The sequence below is a fragment of the Triturus cristatus genome, chromosome 11 (genome assembly GCF_964204655.1).
Source record: "Triturus cristatus chromosome 11, aTriCri1.1, whole genome shotgun sequence".
NCBI classification, from domain to species: domain Eukaryota; kingdom Metazoa; phylum Chordata; class Amphibia; order Caudata; family Salamandridae; genus Triturus; species Triturus cristatus.
The window spans coordinates 181,533,902-181,557,078 of record NC_140594.1 but is presented as its reverse complement, the minus strand read 5'-3'; the positions used below and the strand labels follow the sequence as shown (position 1 = coordinate 181,557,078).

At 44.1% G+C, this 23,177-nt stretch overlaps 1 protein-coding gene across 1 annotated transcript in view; it reads left to right on the top strand.

Moving 5' to 3' along the window:
- BRAP (BRCA1 associated protein) overlaps nt 1-23,177 on the top strand; it is a 252,112-nt gene that overhangs the window by 109,881 nt on the left and 119,054 nt on the right. Inside the window, exons 5-8 of the mRNA XM_085633526.1 lie at nt 6,653-6,766; nt 7,492-7,640; nt 7,776-7,851; nt 9,045-9,183. Coding sequence (XP_085489652.1) covers nt 6,653-6,766; nt 7,492-7,640; nt 7,776-7,851; nt 9,045-9,183 — 478 coding nt within the window. The remainder of the gene's footprint in view (nt 1-6,652; nt 6,767-7,491; nt 7,641-7,775; nt 7,852-9,044; nt 9,184-23,177) is intronic.

The window sequence follows — 23,177 nt, the reverse complement described above, 5'->3', positions numbered from 1 at the left end:
TCTGCCAAATTTCAAGTAATTCTGTTCAGCCGTTCGGGCTGTAGCTGTGTCTAAAGGTCCTATGGAAAAATGCATAGGAAAAACGCGTTTTGGGACCCCCCTTTTATCTCAGCCCCCGCTTGACGAATCCGCCCGAGACTTTCAGGGTAGGAGCGGAGCGTAGCGCCCCACCTATTTTGAAAAATTCGCGAGGATTCGTCGACCGGCGCAAAAGTTATTCAAAATAGAATGTTGCGGATTTCCTATGGAAACGTGGTCCTAACTATAACTACCTACTGGCGACCGCCAGTAGGTAATATATATATATATACTGATAATAAATTAACAACATTTGTGCCTTACCTGGATTTGCGTGGTTTCCATTCTTCATTTCTACGGATTTTTGGGAGATTACAAATGTGTGATATATATATATATATATATATATATATATATATATATATGTATGTATATAATACATGCATCAGCCCCCAACAACACTGTCGTTAATTTAGCAAATGTCAATTTAAATGAAACTGAAAGATGGATTTGATCTCTTGGACTCTCATACTGCCCCAGAAAAACATTTAACTATGCAAACACGAGGATGGATATCTTCAAAGGGGTACGAAAATTAAAACTCAAGAAGTTCCATATTCTGAAGAATAATGAGAAGACTACTCGGGCACAGACAGAGCAAATGAGGGAACAATCGCAAGCGTCGCCCCCTTTCAATCTGACACCTTCAGATTTGCCCATAATAAAGGAACTTCAAGAATTGGCCAATGAAAATACATATCAAGAAACGGAAGGCTTAAGATCATCAACAGAGGAAGAATCCGGCATGGGCAATAACAATCCACTAAAAATTCTTATAACATCCTTCAAACCAAAATCCACATTTAATACCAATAATGGCAAGAGACTCCATTGACCTATTCCACGAGCAGTCTATAGTAGGCATTAAACGTCTAAACTACAAAGTGAATAAATCAAAAGAAAAAGAAAAAAAGACTATTCAGGCGATCAAATATCATCAACTGATGGCAAAACTGAAAAATGACCCTGAACTCATCATAAGAAATGCCGACAAAGGTGGCAACTTGGTTATATGGGGGGAAAAAGACTATACAGAGGAAGCATTAAAGCAGCTATCAGACCGAAATTGTTATGGCAAGAGTGATATGCTCACATTAAAAACAACCTACAGTACATACTATAGCCAGCTATTAGCATGGAAGAGTGCAAGTCTGTTGACAATTGAAGAATTTAAATTTCTTAAAAACGACACTCCAAAACACCAGTGATCTATTTCATACCCAAGCTGCATAAAAACTCCCTCAAACCCCCGGGGCGGCCCATTATATCCGCCAGAAACAGTTTAACAGAAAAAACATCTCAATATGTAGACCATTTTTTGCAGGAGCATGTCCAAAGTCTCCCATCCTACATAAAGGACGCTGGGGACTTCCTAACTATAATTCAAGATTTTAAGTGGCAAGATGATTTCCTCTTAATAACTATGGACATCACGGGACTCTACACCAGCACCAACCACAAGGATGGGATAAGAGCAATACAACACTATCTCAGTAAAAGACCAGCCCTGCATGAACAGCACAGCAAAGTGCTCATCAAGATGATAGACTTTTGCTTGAATAACAACATCTTTTTATTTCAAAACACCCTATATCAACAGCTACGGGGTGTAGCAATGGGGGCCAGCTTCTCCCCAAGCTACGCCTGTTTACATATGGGGTGGTGGGAGGAGCTGGTCCTACAGAAAACACATGAGAAAGCATTACAAGAATATGTAAAATTGTGGTTGAGATTTCTAGACGATCTATTTGTGATATGGCACGGGACCGTACCATAAGCACAAATGTTTGTAGAGGGCCTAAATGATAATGATATCAATCTTGAATTTACAGCATCTATTAGTTCAGAGATGTTAACATTTCTTGATGTACAAGTCCACATTAGAGATCACAAAATTGAAACCAAGGTACACCGAAAACCCACTGCTGGCAATTCTGTGTTGCACGCAGCCAGTGCCCACCCCCCTCATCTTATACAAAGTATCCCTTATGGAGAAATGATAAGAGTGAGACGAATCTGCAGCAACAATGATGACTTAAGGCTAGCACAACAAGCCAGCAAGGGTAGATTCCTACAGAGGGGCTATACCAGAAAATGTATAGACAATGCTATTATGAAAAGCCAGAAACTGCAAAGGGAAGATCTATTAAAACAGAATCAATCCCAGTCTTCTATTACAACACCAGACAAACACAACATGGTAGGTCGAACTTTCAGGATGATAATAGGATTCAGCAACCAACAAAGGACAATTGATAAAATCATCCAAAGAAACTGGCCCATAGTGTTAAATGGTCCAACTATAGGCCACTTGTTACCCACCAGACTTACAATCACTAGCAGCAGAGCCCCCTCCATGAAGGATGAGCTAGTACAGAACAACCTGGTTAACAAAAGCACAGGAACTTGGCTATCCCAAAGAAAAGTTTTTTTAAAATGTAAATCGTGTAAAGCCTGCCAATTTGGTTCCACTAAAACAACATACAAAACACCTTTTAGTTCACAGGAATATGCCATAGGGAAATCCCTGACCTGCAAGACTGAATATGTTGTATATGTTCTTGAATGCCCCTGTGGTCTGAGGTACGTGGGAAGTACCAGACTGCAGGGGCACAAAAGAATATTGCAACATATCAGAGCCATAAAAAATAGACAACACATACCCGGTGGCACGCCATTTTGGCGAACAGCACGATTCAGATCCCAAAAAGGTAAAATATTTCTTAATTGATGCTGTACAAACAAGCAAAAGAGGTGGCAACAGAGAGAAAGCTTTGCGCAAGCTGGAAACAAGATGCATTTTAGAGTTAAGCTCGAAGCACCCAGGTGGGCTAAACATTACGGAAGATTTATATACATGCCTGTAATGGAACTGAAACTGAAATTATGAGCGTCATAAACATCTTTTAGTCAAAACAGAAAATCTGGACTATCTTCCACCCTAAATGTAAATGGGGTGGAAGCTGCTAGTCTGTTAGATAAACCTGTTATAAAAACAATAGGTTTTGCAGAATATCTATTACTATTTTTTATCTCTTTTAGCTTCTACAAACACTAAGGTGAATTTTAACACTTGCACTTTAATTTATTAGCAAAGCACTCTAGCACTTTTTGTAGTTATGTTCACTGAGCAGACTGAACTATAGACACTTACATAGGCTCTACATAGAATATGGACAACAGTATTTAAAAACGTCTCTAATTTCAATACTGTAATTTGCTCAATTTGCACAGAATGTATTTTAAACTCAAGTACAGATTTTAGCAGGCCTTTTTTTTTAACAGAATTGTTTTATTATGAAGGCAGCTATCCTGTTATGAGGGCAGCTTGATTAGCCAGTGGTGGTATTTAAACCATGATGCAACCTCACAGCTATGTTATGTATAAAAGAACATAGCTTAATTCATAATGAGCACAATATGAAATCCAGTACTGTAATTGAGCTTAAATTTGCACATAAGACACCGACCAAGAGATAATTTTAATTCGATTCTGTATATATTTATTTGCAATGAAATTGGTTTTATTACAAAAAATGGAAATCTGACAATGAGAGAAAATGCTTGATTGTAATTATGGTGCAACATATATGTAGTCATGATGGTAATAGAATGACAAAGCCAAAAATAATCACTCCTGAATAATATAAAAGGATATGGTTGAAATCGTACTAGGGTGAAAACCAGTGTCAAAAAACATAGTAAACAAACAGTCTTTTGTCCATGTCTATCAATGCAATATACTTGTATATAGCACTCTTCACTTTAAATGACGGCGGAAAAAAACGAGATAAAATCACGTGTTAACTGGTTGTGCGCGTCATGTGATCAAGGCCCTCCGGGGCTGAAACGCGTAATGGCTGTGATGTTCTTTACGGAATAAAGACAACAATATAGCACTCACTTGGTGGTCCATGCTCCATTTTCTTCAAGCAGATAGATGCGCCTTTTGCGGGTGGAGTACGCCAGATGTGTGTGTATATATATGTATGTGTGTGTATATATATATATGTGTGTGTATATATATATATGTGTGTGTGTGTGTGTATGTATGTGTGTATATATGTATGTGTGTATGTATGTATAAATATATATGTATGTATGTGTATATATGTATATATATGTATGTGTGTGTGTGTATGTATATATGTGTGTATATATCCATACCAGCTGTCTCCGTACTGAGGGGCCCCCGTCCCTGACAGGGCGGCCTCGGCGTAGCAGGAACGGAGTGTCCTGCATCTGACATTCACAGCAAAAGAAAATGCCAAGGCTCAAACATCTGAGGAACAGAGCTCTTTTATTGGACACAAAGCGGCAAATGGAATCATTGTCCAGACGCGTTTCAGCCGATTGGCCATAATCATTGGAGGTTGGGTTTTGTGAAACCATGTGGTTTCAAAATTTAAAGATAGACTGCTTTTGTAGTCTCAAATTCCTTTGTTTCCCAACATGCAGCATGAGAGAGATCACGCAGGTCCAGAGTGCAGTGCAACCAACAGATGTAAATTATTTTCTTTGCATTGGTGCTTGCTCACTGTACACTGTTCCACATTCACGTACTCTCAGGATGCCGTAAAATTCTGCACTGCCGCAGTTCGTAAAAGTCCCAAAGAGCCCGGGCCTCCCATGTTGTCAAGAGGTGGTGAAATACCCCTCTCAACTCCCTTGCTTGCCTCTTTAATACCGGTGATTCCGTTGTTTCATCTAGGTGTGAGGCAGGCGGGTCATGCCCGAGAAATTAATCCATACCAGCTGTCTCAGTGCTGAGGGGCCCGACCATGACAGGGCGGCCTCGTCATAGCAGGAACGGAGTGTCCTGCATCTGACATTCACAACAAAAGAAAATGCCAAGTCTCAAACATCGGAGAAACAGAGCTCTTTTATTGGACACAAAGCAGCAAATGGAATCATTGTCCAGACGCGTTTCAGCCGATTGGCCTTAATCATTGGAGGTTGGGTTTTGTGAAACCATGTGGTTAAAAAATGTAAAGGTTGACTGCTTTCGTAGTCCCAAATTCCTTCGTTTCCCAACATGCAGCATGAGAGAGAAATCACGCAGGTCCAGAGTGCAGTGCAACAAATAGATGTCAATTATTTTCTTTGCATTGGTGCTTGCTCACTGTACACTGACTCCAGGTGTGTGTGTGTGTGTGTGTGTCTGTCGGTCTCTGTCTGTCTCTGTCTCTGTGTCAAATAACTTCCAAGTTCAGAAGTACAGAAACCGCCCTTATGGTAGCGACGGAAGAGATCAGGTCCGAAGTGGATAAGAGAGGCAATGTCCCTTGTATCCTTTTGGATCTACCTACGGCTTTCGATACAGTTAACCATAATATCCTGATCAATCGCCTGGAACACTTGGGGATTTAAGGTTAAGCTTTAGAGCTGCTGAAGTATTTCCTGACGGGCTGTACGCAATCAGTTGCCTTTGAGGGCTTTACATCTGAATCTTACTCGCTGCCTTGTGGGGTACATCAGGGCTCATCTTTGAGCCCTACTCTTTTCAATCTTTATGTAACTTCTGTGACGGCCTTAATCAATTCCTTTGGGTTATTGCTGGTGTCATATGCCGACGATACCCAAATTGTGGTATCATTATCAGATAAAGGCCCAGATATGAGTAGGATTTTGAAAACCTGTATGGTGGCAGAACTGTTTACAATTGAATTCAACATAGACATGGGTCATTTTGTTTGGAAATCGTCCCTCGTTCTGGTCGCCTATCTGGTGGCCCGAAGAAATGGGCTCTCTCCCCAAGCCAGTGCAAAAGGTTAAAAATCTGTTCTTTCAAGGATATCGTACTGCAGTGGGCTCTATTCTGATCTACCTAAAATACTTGAAAAAGTTGCAGACTGTTCAAAATGCAGCAGCTCGACTCACCACAAAGATTACAAAATTTTACTCTCAAGTCATCTGCGGTCTTTATTGGCTGCTAGTGAGGAAACTTATTATTTTTATGGGTCTACACACCCTATAAGGCCCTGCAAGATCAAGGTCCGAAGTACCTTAGAGACAGGACTAGATGGTATTTACCAGATGGGACTTTCCGTTCAAGCTCTACTCGATCTGTGTGTTCCCCTGTACCAATGAACTACCTGGTGTGGCAGGAGCCTTGTACGGTGTACTGATTTGCACTGGAATCACTTCTCTTGGGAACTAAAAAATGCTACTTCTCTGCTTAAGTTCAGGAAGGAACTTAAGACCTGGCTGTTCTCCCGGGATCTTTGAGTGATGTGTCCTTTGTGGGAAAGTTGATGTTCTGGCTTTTGGGTCCTTTCTGTCATGGGTAGCGCCAAATCGCCTCTGGGCAATTGCTAGCGCTTTATAAAATTTTAATCAAAATCAAATTTAAAAAACTGAAGTTTACAGTATAAAACCAAATTTCATTCAATGCAGGATGCAGACTCTCCATATTTTGAGTTTGAGACACTAGAATCATTGTGTTCTTTGTTTTAATTCACTGCTTGCAATCCTGATTGTCCCATATTCTGTCCCATGCATTTGAACATTGTGCCGCATTTTATGTTCTTGTTTTGCCTGCCTGATGCAATATTACTTTCTGTTTTCCTTTCAGACTGATGCTGATAGTTTCTATATGGCATGCAATGGACGCCAGTTTAACTCTATTGAGGAAGATGTTTGCCAACTGGTGTATGTAGAGAGAGCTGAAGTTTTCAAATCTGAAGACGTATGTTTTTTTTTATTCAGTGTGCGTCAAACCAAATACATAAGTCATTTTTATAAATTGTGTTTAACTGCTTATTGTGTTCAGAAATACAGCATAATTTCTTTTTGTAAATGTTAACTTTTTTACTGCAGACCTCATGCTTGTTCTTACAGTCTGTGCATTTGTATTACCGATTTGAAGAGAAATCTGGATTTTATCTGCTGTCTGTATACAGACAGTGTAATGGTGGTGGCAACATTTTGATAGCAGTGTAACCTCACACTGCTTTTGGGAAGAGACTGTATTTCACTTGGATCTGTCCATTTGTGTTGCAAATTTGGAATTCATGCAAGTGCTTTTAGTCTATGTTCTGTAATTAAGTACAATTCGGATAAACATACAAACCATGATGTTAATCTGTAAACTATTATTAGATCACTAATCACCTATCGCAGTCATTCTTTGCATTGACTCAATCAGACATAACCAACTTTTTCACTACATATAAATTATATATATCTTACAGAGGAAGTGTCTTGATAGTATAAAGAGAAATAATAACAAATGAAAATTGCTCTTTATGAAATAAGCTGCATCAGATAGATGTGCACATGGAAAGATCGATATCCTCACAACATGAGAATTATCAGAGTGATTAAATGTGCTAGGACCAGACCTTCCCATGATAGGTATTGGGTTTAATATCTGCTGGTCTACATTACATTTTTTTCAATTCTCATTTGAAGGGTGCCAGCCTTCCAGTAATGGATCTAATCGAACTTCCAAAGTGCACAGTATGCTTGGAGCGAATGGATGAATCAGTCAATGGCATTCTTACAACTCTATGCAATCACAGTTTTCACAGCCAATGTTTGCAGCGCTGGGAGGATACAACGTAAGAGTTCTTTTCTCTATATCTAATCAAAGCTGCTCTTTTCATATGACTCTATCTCCCTGCTATTCATTTTTTTATTGCTTGTTTTAATTTTTGCAATTTTTTCAAAATTGTGTACCACTTTTTCCATTGTAGATGCCCTGTTTGCAGATATTGTCAAACCCCTGAGCCCGTAGAAGAAAACAAGTGTTTCGAGTGTGGAGTCCAAGAAGTAAGTTGGATACATGTGATTACATCTGCTCGAAAATTGATTTTGCTTCTGAACTACTGTCGAGCCATGTCAATTTCACTGCTGTATGTTGTGCATCTTTAATTGTATTCCTCCAACTTAAGTCAGTCTGCATCCCAAAACCATGGCTATCCAGCAAAAATAAGGACTGTTTGGAGAGGGACTGTATTTAATTATTTTAAGGAGTTCATGGATATATTTTAAACCTGTACCGGTCTTACAAGATTGTGTTAAAAAAGTTAGCATCAAAAAACAAAGTAGTGTGAGAAACTTTTTAATTTCTTTAGGAGTTTATGTACATATTTTAATTTTTCTTTTTTTGTATACTTTCTATACGGGCTGCTACCCTCTTAGCTAGCCATTCCATTTGCGAAGTATCAGCATTCTAGTTTTTATTAATTCATATTTTGCACATTGATAGGCAGCTATTAACCGCTATTTTTTCTTACATCTGCTTCCCTCTATGTTATGTTGTTAATTTTAAAACTTAAATGTAGTGGGATTCAGGAGGTATTTTGCTTATGAGCCGGCTGCTACTGAATTGCCTTTTGCACAGGCCTGGATATGCCCATATTTTATCTTGCTGCTAATTCTAAATTGAACTTTTGGACTTTTTTTAAATGAACTGTCAGCTTTTTAATGTCCGATGTACATCCTAAGAGTTGTAATGTGGAAAATCTTACGTACTTTATGATCTGGGATCTTTAACAATATTGTTTGTTTCTACTTACAGGAAATTTAGCTAATCTAAGACAGGCTCCTGATAATTTTATGATGGTTTGTGGATTGTGCTTGTTATCCATTTTTCTTTTACCTGCAATAATATGTATGCATTTTTATGTGGACCTCCTAGGGGCTCCAAATCATTTATAAATATATTGAATTGAATTTAATTGAGAGAGACTGTAATAGAACATAGTGTGAAGCAAAGATCAGCATATTCAAGCTTTCTCAAGAGAATCTACAAATCAGAATTGTGTACAATTTGTTTCTGTTTCAAGGAACTTATTACTTCAAATAGCAGCCTCAACTTTTTCTCATTGACAATTAACTTTTAGAACTTGAAATCTGTCCTAGAAATTTCAGAACTGGGTAAAAGTATACTTCAGTAATAGATGTTTGCAAAACATAGATATGTTTCTCATCTGCATATGTTGCTTTTTTTGTGTTGACAGAACCTTTGGATTTGTTTAATCTGCGGACACATTGGATGTGGAAGATATGTTAGTAGGCACGCTTACAAGCACTTTGAGGAAACACAGCACACATATGCGATGCAGTTGACAAATCACAGAGTCTGGGATTATGCTGGAGGTAATCTTTGAATGCAAGTTCACTGAATTTGCCAGATTGAATTGCATATAAATATTGTATTGAAGATGGAGTATACATTGAACCTTGTTGTGCTCTTCCCCAAAATTCAAATCCATACATTCTTGTTTCTGCCAAATGTTATGTTTGTATATATTAAACTGCTTATCCACATTGAAACTGTGTGTACAAATGAAGTTTTTAGGCATGTGTAAAATAACATTGTTTGCCTACCTTTTGCTCTCCTTAGTCTTTCACTGTGCAGAGTGATGGGACAGTGGGTGAGATGGGGAGTTGCAGAGAGTTGACTCTGCTTGATTTATTAATTTCAAAATAAGTTTAGAATTAGTCACAAAGTTGATCAATCTTTTTTTTAATATTCTAATTTTATTGGGTATTATTAGACAGTGTAACAACACAACAGCACCTGTACATGAATTGCAGATGTTTAACTCAGACCACGTATGAAATGCCCAGCAACACGCCTGCGTACCACTTATTAATGCACATATATAGCCAGGTGAAGGAACAAGGTCGATGACCCCTCTGACCCCACCTCCCCTGCAACCCAGCAGACCCAACCACTTGCCCCACACTCATTTGTGTTTCTTTGGGCATCCCCGAGCCAGTTATACTGGCTGTTCCTGCGAGGCACTCAAGTCCGAGCCCTTCCTCGATTAGGTAATTGTAGGGGGGTTGAGTTCTTCCATTAAGTGGCAATGTCTCTCTTAGCTACCACAAGGGCCCTACCCAAGAATGTCCCGTCTGCCCTATAGCCTCCTATACCCTCCAGGATCCCTAGGAGCACATCCTGGGGTGCACAAGGAACCTCCCATGATCAATCTTTAAAGTTTTTCTTTGAGCAATGTAAATAAGCTTTGCAGTGTTGTAATTGGAATGTCAGAGGAATGTGTGCTGTAGATACACTTGCTTTGCATACTCCTGCCATCTAGTGTTGGATCCGGATGTTTGCAAGTTGTTTTTCTTAGTCACAAGGTAAGGTGACTCCTCCTTTAGGTGATAGTGTGCATGGTCATTTCCTCCATTATTAGATTGTTTTTTTTTTTTCGCGCTCGGATTCGGACGTGTATTGTGGTACTCTGGTTCAAAACCGTTCTTCGGTTCCCCTCGACGCGCAATCCTCTCTACCGTCTACGGCATTGTTTTTGTACATGTTTCCCACCTCTCCGTGTATCGTTTCGGAATCTACTTTTCGATCAGAAAGCTTTGTGGACAGCCTTCGGGCCTAACCGCATCGTGTTTTCTCTCAGTTGATGGAACGGACACCATTCAAATTCTGCCTGCAGTGCCACACGAGATATTCACGCACTGACTCACACAAAGTGTATAACTTGTGCTTGTCTCCAGAGCACAAAGAAGAAAACTGCAACGCTTGCAGATCGTTTTCTTTTTTTAAACACACTTTATTGATGACTTTGACAGTTATACAATGCGATGTTTATCCTACAGAGGCAGTCTTTTGTTTTTGTAGGAAATTACATCATACATGTTTCATGCAACGTCTGTATGATCTCCAGTGACGTCGTTGGTACTAATACATTGGAGTCCTAGTACAGAAAGTGACAGTATAAAGCTGTTATATTCCAATTAACAAGAAAAACCCTATTCAACCATGTCCCCCTCCCTCCCTAGCCCACCCAGTCCCGACTCCTGGTCAGTCTTATTTTGGCTTCCATGTTAATCAATATATGACACTAAAGGTATAAAACTCGAAGGGAAAGGCTGAAGTGTCCTTGGGTTAGAAAGCATGTGTCTGGGTCTCTGGACCTATAGATGAGAAGTCACATGGTGACCTTGTGTGCTAAAGGGTTGGGGTATCTTGTGGAGTTAATAAGTCAAGTGATTCTAGTTTGAGCAGCATAGACTCCCAGTCCATCGAGATGGGCTGCTTCCTCAGTCCTCTCTCTTCCTCTCTGCGAAGAGCTGCGCTCTCTGTCCTCCCCCACTGAAGCATGTCAGCCTGCCACGTGGATACCACGGGACCCCTGGGAGACTTCCACCTCATGGTGAGGGCTCTCACTGCTAAGATGAGGGGCAGGTCTAAAAACTTTAACTGTACCTTCCGTACCTTCGTGCGTCTGCGGAGGCCTGCGAGGCAATTCAGAGCTTCGTCCGGGACAGGGATTTGTGTGACTTCGCTCAGAGTGCAGCGGACTCCCACCCAGTAGTCTCTAAGGCAGGGGCAGGACCCTAGCATATGTAGGAAGTCCGCCTCATCTCCCTTACAGCGGGGACAGTGATGGGGGGAGTCTGGGAACATGCGATGAATCCTCCCAGGGGTAGGGTATGCCCTATGGAGGACCATCGTCTGAATAAACTTCAGTCTCTCGTTACGTGACCCTTTTTTGGGGTGTTCAATCATACATTCCCAGACCTTATCAGTAATTTCAATATTGGAGTCCTCGGACCAGTGCGCCCTAAGGGCTGTGAGTATGATTGCTGCATGTGTCCGGATACCTGTGTATAACCAACGGACCAAGTGTCCCCCATTTCCCATGTAGTATAAGAGGTGTACTAGATTATGTTGTGGGGGTTCACTGCTGTGGGGCCGAGGCGCGCGTAATATAGTGTGACACTGTAGCGTGTAGTAAGTATAAGCGTGGTGGTGCGCCTGTAGACTGCCGGAAGGAGTCATGGTCCAGCATGGTACCATCGCCGAAGAATGCACCAATGATTTCTACCCCAGTGTCTGCCCAGTCCCGCATCCTGCCCTTCGTGAGTTTGTCTTGTGGTGTGGGAATCCCCAGGAGGGGGATGTTCGTTGTGTAAGGGGTCTCTGGGGAGGTGTATGGTAATGCCTTCCTCCAGCATTGTAGGGCTGTCTTCAATAAGGGAGGGCTATCTGTGGGGATCTTGGCCCTAGGCAATAGTAATGAGTGCAGCTTGTCCCGGTCTAATCTATGGGGCGTAAATCCGATCTCCTGCAGATTTTTCCCCGCCGTCCAGTACAATAGCCACTGGAGCTGACTGGCGTAGTAGTAGGCCCTGAAGTCGGGGTCTCCCAGACCGCCACTTCGGGTATCCAGTTGAAGCTTCCGCAGGCTCATTAGTCTGCGGCCTGTGCCCCAAATGAGATTCACCAGTATAGTATTCAGTGTGTTAAAAATGGACAGTGGGAGAACCACGGACAGATTTACGAAATAATATAATAGGCGAGGTAGTAGCACCATCTTCGAGATGGCGACTCTGCCCATCACCGATAAAGGTAAAGATGACCAGAAGACCACACTGGCACGAAGGGCCGTTATCGCTCGCCCAATGTTGCTGTCAATTTGATCTTTCTGTGTTCTGTATATGTGAATGCCTAAATATTTAAAGGTGGTGGGGGCCACCGGTAGTGTGTAGTCGCCAAACTGCAGGGTATTTGGGTATAGTATTTCCCGGAAGAAGTAGGTGGTAGATTTCCCAGGGTTAATAGCCAGACCCGAAAGGCATTCAAAATTGGCAAATACTTTGGGAAGAGGGGTATTATCCACTTTCAGATCTCGTAAATACAGGAGTATGTCATCGGCATAAATGGATAGTAAGTGGTCTACACCATCAATGGGGATGCCGAGTCGGTCCGCCGAACCTCTAAGTGCTATTGCCAGGGGCTCCAGCGCGAGTACAAACAATAGGGGAGCGAGTGGGCAGCCCTGCCTTGTACCCCTATGAATAGTATATTGATCTGAGATGTTGTAACGGCCTGTGCGTGCTCTGGCTGTGGGGGATGTATATAATAAGCGAACCCATTTGAAATGTGTGTCCGGGAACCCAAAATGTTGCAAAGTCGCAAACATAAAGTCCCAAGAGAGGGAATCAAAGGCCTGCCTGAGGTCTAATGCTATGCAGCCCGCGGACTGGTAAGCATGCGGAGCAGCTGTCATTACTTAGTGTAACCGTCTGGTATTAAGGGATGTGCTACGGTTCGGTAGGAACCCGCATTGTTCACTGTGTATGAGTGTATGCGATTAGCGAGGGCCTTACTTTTATATTCAGTAGCTAGCAGGGAGAGGGCTCTATAATTAGACCGCTCTAAGCAGTCCCGGTTTGGGTATCGATGTGACCAATGCTTGCATGGTGGAATGTTGAAGGTGACCAGTCTCAAAGGCAACTTTATATACTGATTCCAGTGTGGGTATCATGGTCTGTATGGTAAAATTCCACTGGTAATCCATCCACCCCAGGTGCTTTGGTACGATTCAGACCCTTAATTGCAGCTCGAATTTCTTGTTTTGTTATGGGGCCATCCATGTCTTTTCGTACATTTTCGGGGGTTTTCAGAAAGGGGAGATCCTGTAGAAACTCTGTTATAGAGGGGCCCTCCACAGGGGCGGGTGATGCGTAAGGCGCTACAAGGTGGGCATAAAAGGCTGTGTTTATTTCTCTTTGTGTATGGACTATATGTCCGGTGGGTGTACGAATTCTAGTTACGATTGGTGTATCTGGTCTATCCCGAACTATGCGGGCGAGCAGTGCACCCGACCTGTCCGCCTCCGTGTGTTTCCGTTGTAGGAATGCTCTGTGGTCTATTGTCCGCAGTGTCTCTAGTGTTTCCGCATGGTCTATATGGGCAGACTACAATGCCTCTTTTTTGTCAGGGTCTGTCACCGCCTCACCTCAAGTGTTCCATTCGTTGTTCGATGCTCAATAATCGTTGGTGTGTCTCCTGCCTGGCTCCCACTAACCACCCTATCGACTCCTCCCCGCACCACCACCTTCAGGGCATCCCATTCGATTAAATTTGGAGGCTGTGTTCCAATTTTCGGCTAGATATTTCGTTATGGTATCGGAAAGAGCTGTACGGAATGGAGCATCTTCTAGCAGCTGTGGGTGCAACTTCCAGGTGGGAACTGGGGTGGGCACATTACCCCAGTTGAGTGTGAACTCTAGTGGATTATGGTCGGAGAAAGTTTTTGCTAAATATGTGGACTGATAGACCTGAGTAATGATGGATCTAGAGCAGAGGAATCTATCAATTCTGGTGTGGAGACTGTGTACTGGATAATAAAAGGAGTATTCTTTGTGGGTGGAGTGGAGGCATCGCCATGTGTCCGAGAGTGCCCATCCGCCAGCCCATGTCGTGAACTGTTCGGCAAATTTACTAGCATTCGTACCATGTAGGGGCGGGTGTGACCTGTCTAAGGTAGTGTCCAGTACAGCATTCCAATCTCCCCCAATACCCAGGGGATACCCTCCCAGTCCACCAATGCTGTTCCTATTCTATGCAGGAAACGGTCCTGGTCAAAGTTAGGGGCATAAACGCTGCTGAGGACCACCGGGTAACCATCCAGTGTACCTTTCAACAGGATATATCTCCCTTGGTCATCAACTCGGCGGTCCAGTTCAAGAAATGGGACCCCGTGGTGCACCCAAATGGTCGCACCTCTGGCAAAAGCCGAGTAATTTAGTTGAGTAAATCTGTCCTCTCTATTTTTTGTGCATTTTTTGTGTTTCAGACTCAGTTAGATGGGATTCTTGGAGGAACGCCACATGTGTCTTAAGCCTGAGGAGATATGCATGTATACGATGATGTTTCTGTACCATCCCTAGCCCACGTACGTTCCATGTGATTAGGTTGTAAGACCCTAAAGTGGAAGCTGTCCTGGGCATGTTACCTTGCATAGTGTGGAGCTCCAGCACTCGAGGAGCCAGTAGACCAAGCTCGACCAGGAGTCCCCTTTTCCCCGAAACATTAACAGAACTTTGCTCAGCGCCGAAACTACGCTGGGCCCAACAATAATGCACAAACAATACATAACAGATAACGGTGCATACGCTAATAGGGAGGCGGCCGCCCCTAGTCATGGTCATGGTGAGGTCCACAACCTGGCGGCTCTACGGAACCCTGCCCTGGGGGGTGTCATAAGTAAGCTTGTCAAGGACAGTATTCCCGTCTTAACCAATCATTTGTAAGAGAGAGTTCCGAAGTCCCCACAAAACCATAGTTCTGTTCACATTTACAGAGGATCGATCTGTATCCTTGCATCAAACAATTCAAGCCCCCCATCTTAATAAGCCGGCAATAGCAGAGTGATAATGATCATATGTACAGTTGTGAAAACAGGCTCTAAATTGTAGAATCCGTATTATCAACAAAAGGATACTTCTAGTGGCTTTGGAGATTCGGCATCAGTGTTCAGTTATCAATGATGTCGTCTGCTGCCCGGGGTGTCATCGTGGGGAAGAGAGTTATACTGTGTTCAGAGTCCGAATTCTTCGGCATCCGCTGGGCTCTCAAAGAAATTAGTCTTTTTGTCATAAATGACTTTCAGCCGGGCTGGATACAGAAGTGCATATTTGAGTTGTGCTTTCTGTAGTTTTTTCATCACCGCCTGATAGGACGACCTCTGCCTCTGCACTCAGATGGTATAGTCTGGGTATGATATACGGTGGTTTTCAAATTGTATTAGGGCTTTGTCTGTCGCCTTCTGTAGTAGGACGTCGCGGTCTCTATAGTTTAGGATTTTTACTATTAGAGGGCAGGGTGGTGCGCCAGGTCTGGGCGGTTCGGTTGGAATTCTGTGAGCCCGTTCGACGCAAAAGTATGGGGAGAGTCCCTCGGGCGCCACGTGGTCTCTGAACCATGTTTCCATAAATTCTGCCGCCTTGACCCTTTCACTGCGTTCCGGCAGGCCAATAACGCGTATATTGTTACGCCTGTTCCTGCCCTCCCGATCTAAAAGGCTTGTCATCTGTTGTAAGGTGGACGAATTTGCTGTAACTCGAGGATCCAGGTCTGAGAGGGATTCTCCGTGGTCCTTGACCGTATCTGCCAGCTTACCATGGTCCGCTCTGAGCAGCATCAGACCCGTAGTAAGTGTACCCATCTGCAACTCTAGCGTCGCTCTAGAGTCTCGGATCTCCTTAAGGATAAGGTCCAGTTTATCGGGTGGTCCATCAGCGGGCTCAGAAGACGTAGCCCCGGGCGGGTAAAGATGGCTAGAGTGTTCAGTCATGTTGGAGGGTTGACTAGTTCCTCGTTGGCCCCCCAGCGTCTTCACCTGGACTCTGCCCATGGCATGGACTCTCCGCTAGGTGCAGTGCAGGCACGTCCCAGCAGGCGAGCAAGAGGGGAGCCGACAACGCCCCGTGTAGCGGTAGGAGCACGTCCCGTCGTGACCTCAATAGATGGTGAACATGTATTGTTGTTGGAACCCTGCCGGCTGAAAGGGAGGTCCAGTACCCGGAGTGGGGGTTCACCTTTCACGGTAAAGTCAGTAGGATATCTCTTCCTGTACAGTACCCAACCGGATGAGCTGCTATCTGGCTTGGGTTGTATGGTGTCGAGGTAAGGAGGCCAGTGCGGGTCATTGGGCCCAGTATCGATGGCTGTATGCGCCGCGAAGGCAGACCGGTGATACCCCAGGTCAGGTTCAGCTGGTCTTATCCCGTCCATCCTATGTACAATGCTGCACAGCACAACGCAGCGGGACCTTATTCCTGCTGATCAATTTGCCAGTGAACTGTCTCAAGGTGGTGGCGCAGTCTCCACTCTGATGGGACACTCCCCACGCCGTCGCCGCTCCGTGATGGTTATCCCAGCAAAGTCTAAGGGGGGAGGCCTGCTGCATACACCAGGTAAAATCCACAGAAGACCATTCTGATAGCCCCGGGGGCCCTCGGCTTACATCTAAATTGTCCCAGCCCGGTCGACCCTCTGACTGTAAAGGATATTCCCAGCTGTGTGCCTCAGTCGCCAGCCAGAGTCCGGGGCAATGTGTGCCGGTCCGTGTGAGACAATGCGGCATCATCACTCACCGCACGTCCCGCGATGGGTCTTCCTGGCTCTCCGTCGTCCCTCACTCATCGGGTGCCCCCTGGGCGGTACCGCCATCAGGCCACGCGGCTGCCACCAGCCAGCTCGCGGGAATCACCTCCTAGCGTGTCCGCCCCTCGTCAGTGCGGGTAGGGCAGGTAAGGCGCTGTCGCGAGGGAACCAGGGGGTCTCTCCATCTCCGAGCCCGGAGCAGGCCATGCACTGCATCCCTCGGGGCCGTCCACGCCGCGTGCAGGCCCGCGCCTCACGCCAGGTCCCGGCTTCCGCCCCGGCCCAGCCTCGAGTAGGCCTCGATCTAGGGCTCCGACACAATGCAGCCTCGGGGAGTTTCTTAGGCACTCCTTGATGCCTGGGACTCTGGTTTCTTGATGGCGGTGTCCCCGACTAGGTAGGGACCGGGGTCGACGGTACAGGAGGAATTAAGCCCCCCGAGGGTCCGGAGCTCTACCGGGTTCCGACCGCCATCGCAGGCTGCTAGCCACGCCCCCCACACTTGCAGATTGTTTGATCGATAAACTCTTCGCGATCGTCGGGCTCGATGTCAGGAGATGCAGCCTCAAAGCATCGAGGACATGCCGGACATCTTCGGTGAAGAATCCGGTTAAGAAGATGCGACAGCGGCAGAGGAGGAAGAAGCCTTCTCCGTGCAAGACTCCGACTCGGAGCTCGAGATAGACCTCAACACCGAAGAACTGCTGCAGGGACAAGGTGATGTCAGTACAGAAGACCCCCTACCCCACCAACTCACCCACAAAAAACATAAGGCTTCGTCACCACCTCAGCCTTTTGGCCAATGTCGGCTCCGAGACGACGTTTCCGACGCCAGGCTCCGCTCCGAAACACTCAGTCAATCCTTCCCGCTCGGTACCAAGTTGGCAAAAATCCTCCTCTGAACCAAAGCCTTCCAGCTCCAAACACAAATCGGCCTTCAGAGCCAAAATCTCCTGTATCGAAAGGCCAGCCCATGCCGGCTCCAAAAACACCTGCGCCAAAAGCAAAGGATGCCCCTTCGTATCTAGATCTAAACATTGTTCCACAGAGAAAAGATCCCAAACAAAAGAGACTGTATATTAACCCTAGAACAAGCTTCCTGATGAAGACATTCATTATGAGATTCCTTTAAAAATAGTCTGTTGCTACCAGTCCTTTTCATTTACCACCACCATCTCCTTCTCCACCACCCTCTTCACCCTCAAATCCTTTGCAAATCACACCTCCGGATTCTCCACAATCTCACCATGATGACGTGGATATTGATGATGGGGATACATTTTTTACCAGTGGATCCATGGACAGATTACAGAATTGATCATTCAGCAGATAATGACCCAGATCTTTACCCTGCCAAGCCATCTCCTACAGATGACAATGCATCCTGTCAGGAACTCATTGCCAGGGCTGCTCAATATCATGGGGTGGCATTGCACAAAGAATCATTAGAACAGTATTTTTTGTTTGAAACCTTAGGATCCACACACAGGTCATCACAAACACTTCCTATGCTTAAAGGCATGATGAGACATGACTCCTAGAGTTGACAAAAAGTATAAAGCCTCCCTGCCAGATCCAGTATTTATCAAAGGCCAGCTACCATTAGATTCACTAGCAGTGTCCAAAACTTGTAAGCAAGCTAATTCCCAAACATCAGGGGACGCTCCTCCACCAGATAAAGAGTCCAAGTTAATAGACGCTTCTGGCAAGCACGTAGCTGCTCAGGCTGCCAATCACTGGCGCATTGCAAATACGCGCGCACTTTTAGCCTGGTATGACAGGGCACATCTCCCAGATGAGCATAAAACAAGAGCACAAGATTTTGTTAATGAGGGAATATTAATTTCCAATTCTTCCATAAAGTGTGCTCTAGATGATACTTCCGCTAGAGAGGTCAACACTAGCTTTTTAATTAGGAGACGTGTGGTTAAGGATCTCCGGGTTTAAGCCCAAGGTCCAACAATTCATTCTTAACACGCCATTTGATAAGAAACATCTTTTTGGCCCTGAGGTCGATCAGGCACTAGGAAAAAATGAAAAAGGAGACTGAAGTGGCTAAATCCTTTGGAGAACTTCAGTCCCCTTCAAACAGAGGATCCTTTCGTCGTTCCTTTTACCGATTGGGGTCCAAAACTACACCCTCAGACCAAACACCTCCACCTACAAGGGTAATAATCAGTCCTCTCCCTCAAGAGGCTTGTTTCGAGGAGGTTATAGACAGAACAACTCCAAAGGTAGGGGGTAAGGGTAACACACCACTTAAATCCCCTTCCCCTATTAAGCAGCGACTTACCCACGCTTCCCCCCTGTCATATCACACTTGTCGGGGGAAGGCTTCAACAATTTCTCCCCATTTGGCAATCTAGAACAACCGACAAATGGTTGATTGGAATTATCCAGCATGGTTATTGCCTGGAGATAACCAACAATCCTCCAAACATTCCACCTCCCTCTCACAAATTGTCTCCACAACATGTGCAATTGCTCGAACAAGAAGTGCAATCTCTCTTACTAAAAGGAGCTATAGAACCTGTTCCAGTACAACACCAAGGTTCAGGGGTTTACTCTCTGTATTTTCTGATTCCCAAAAAGGACGGTTCCCTAAGACCTATTCTGGATCTCGGAGAGTTAAACCATTCTTTACTGTCAGAACACTTTCCAATGGTAACCCTTTAACACCTACTTCCACTTTTACAAAAGGCAGATTTTCTGTCTACTCTAGACATAAAAAACGTATATTTTCATGTTCCAATTCACCCAGCTCTTTGCAAATACCTCAGTTTTGTGATAGCAGGCAAGCATTATCAGTTCAAAGTACTTCTCTTTGTAGTGACTACAGCACCCAGGGTAGTTACCAAATGTCTGGCAGTAGTCACGGCTCATCTCAGGAGGCAACATGTTCACATCTTCCCTTACCTAGACGACTGGCTCATCAAAGCAAGCACTTACCAAAACTTTCTGCGACATACTCAAATGACAGTAGATCAACTTCATCTATTGGGCTTTACAGCCAATGCACAAAAATCTCACCTGCATCTTTTACAGATGCAATCTTACCTAGGAGCCACTCTAAACACAGTCAAAGCTCTAGCCTCTCCCAATGTAGCCAGAATTCATAACATTCAGTCTATAATACTACAATTTAAATCCAACTAAGCCTTACCAGCCAGAGAGTTCATGCAACTGCTGGGAATGATGGCATCTTGATCGCAATTGTACCCCATGCAAGACTTCACATGTGTCCCCTAAAAGAGTGCTTGGCGCACCAGTGGAATCAGTCACAGGATCAATTAACCGATCTAGTGTTGGTAGACGCTGTGCTCTCTGCAGTGGCGGAACCCACAAAATTCATCAAAAGGACGACCTTTCATTGACCCTATTCCACAGTTCGTGTGCTCAGAAAACGCATCTCTGACAGGATGGCGTGCCCATCTCCAAGATTACACAATACAAGGTCTGTAGAGCAACAAACACAAAAGCCTCCACATCAACTATCTAGAGCTTCTAGCAATCTGTCTAGCACTCAAAGCTTTTCAAACTCATCTGATAGACAAAGTTGTCCAAGTGCAGACAGACAACATGACAGCTATGTACTGTGTACAAAAACGGGGGGGGGGGGGCACACTCTCTCTAACTGTCACGCCTCTCTCAAGGCATTTGGAATTGGGCAATCCATTACAGGATTTATCATCTGGCAGAACACCTTCCAGGGGTAAACAATCAGATTACCGACCTCCTCAGAGACACCAAATTCACGAGTGGGAAATTCATCCCCAAGTTCTCCTTCCATACTTTCTACAATGGGGATTCCCACAAATAGATTTGTCCGCCACATCCAAAAACGCTAAATGCCCAAACTTCAGCTCCAGGTTTCCACACCTGCTCTCAAAGGGCAATGCCCTATGGATGAACTGGTCAGGGATATTTACCTATGCGTTTCCACTTCTCCCTCTCATTCTGTATTCGATTCGGAAGCTCAGACAAACATCCCTCACACTAATTCTAGTAGCTCCCACATGGGCCCATGGACAGTCCGTTGTTCCTCTTAAAAAGCTGCACCTCACCTCAAGCCTCCTCACACAGAACCATGGAGAAATCAAACATCCAAATCCCAAAGAACTGAATTTAGCAATCTGGCTTCTGAAATCATAGAGTTTGGTTATATAAATCTACTACCAGACTCTATGACTATTCCAAAAGAAGCAAGCAAGCCTACCACCAGAGCTTGCTACACAACATAGTGGAAAAGATGTGTTGTCTGCTGCAATAACAGAATAAGCTCACTAGATGCTAATATACAAAACATTATTTGCTACCTGTTACACTTACAGCAAACTCGACTAGCTTATACATCTATTCGTTTGCACCTCGCAGCAGTTGCTGCGTATTTGCCGAACAGGCAACATTTATCACTATTCAGAGTTCCAGTGATCAAAGCCTTCATGGGAGGCTTAAAAAGAGTAATACCACCAAGGATTCCTCCTGCCCCAGTATGGAATCTCAACACTGTTCGTACAAGGCACATGGGTCCACCTTTTGAACCATTTCACAAATGCCTGTTGCAGTTTCTCATGAAAAGTTGCTTTCCTCATCGCAATCACCTCATTATGGAGAGTTGGTGAGCTACAGGCATTAACATTACAAACACCCTTCTTTCAGCTACACAAAGACAGGGTAGTTCTCTGCACCAACCCTAAATTCCTCCCCAAAGTAGTCTCTGCTTTTCATATAAACCAATCGATTGAGTTACCTGTGTTTTTCTCTCAACCTGGTTCTGTAGCAGAACACGCTCTTCATACACTTGCTGTAAAAAGAGCCTTATTGTACTACATAGATAGGACAAAAGACTTTCGCAGAACAACTTGCATTTCTCCACCTCACAAAGACAATCCTATTTATAAATCTTGTATTGCAAGATGGATTGTTAAATGCATTCAAACATGCTATGCTAAACCTATAAGGACTTTTATCCATACCCTCTAAAGCGCATTCCACTCGCAAAATAGGGCTTCTGTGGCCTTTTTAGGTAACATTCATCTAGCTGACATATGTAAGGCAGCTACATGGTCTAAACCACACACATTTACCAAACACTATTGTGTAGATGTGTTAGCACGTCAGTAAACTAATTTAGGCCAAGCAGTACTGAAAACACTATTTCAAACAACTGATACATCTACAGGTTAGCCGCCGCTTTGGGGGTATACTGCTTTGTAGTCTACGTAAAGCATTTGTATCTACAGCACACATGCCTCAAACGGATAATGTTACTTACCCAGTAAGCACCTGTTCTGGGCATGTTGAGATGTAGATTCACATACGCCCACCCGCCTCCCCGGGTACCTGTGGTTGTTGCAGTTCTTAATTATACATTCATACGCATGTACATCTGTATACTATACTTACTTACTCCCTTCTCACCCTCTTGCCGGAAAACAATCCAACAATGGAGTCGATGACCATGCGCACTATCACTGAAAGGAGGAGTCACCTTACCTCATGACTTGGAAAGACTTCTTGGAAAAAAAAACAACTTGCAAACATCCAGACCCAACACTAGATGACAGGAGCATGCAAAGGATGTGAATCTACAGCCTACATGCCAAGAACAGACACTTACTGGGTAAGTAACATTATCCTAATACATGCCCTGTATAATGAGGAAAACAGCATGGATGAGTAAGCCATATCATCTTCTGTATGGAAAGTCAACTCCTATCAACAGAGATCTGGCCTACTTAGGAAACAAAAAGTGATAAGATTTATTAGGATCCTGATCATGTTCAAGTCACTAGGCATTACCCTGGACAAGAACTTATCGATGAAGGACCACATCAAAAACTCTAAAAAAGTGTGCTTTACTCACTAAAACACCTGAAGAAATTTAAACCTTTCATTCCCCAAGAGGATTTCAAGACTGTTGTCCAATCCCTAGTCCTCTCCAAACTCGACTACGAGAACGCCATCCTAACAGGGACGCCAAAAGGTCACCTAGCCCCACAGAGGTCTGTCCTTAACATGGCAGCTCATCTCATAACTGGAGTAAAAAAGTTTGAACACATCACACCAACCCTCCACTCCCTCAACTGGCTGCCCATTGAGGGTAGATGTATCTACAAATTGGCCTGCATCACTCACAGAACCCTTCACTCACATTCCCCCAACTACCTAAACAGCAAACTGGTTAAAGCTGAAAGATCCCGATCCCTGAGAAGCTCCAACTCAC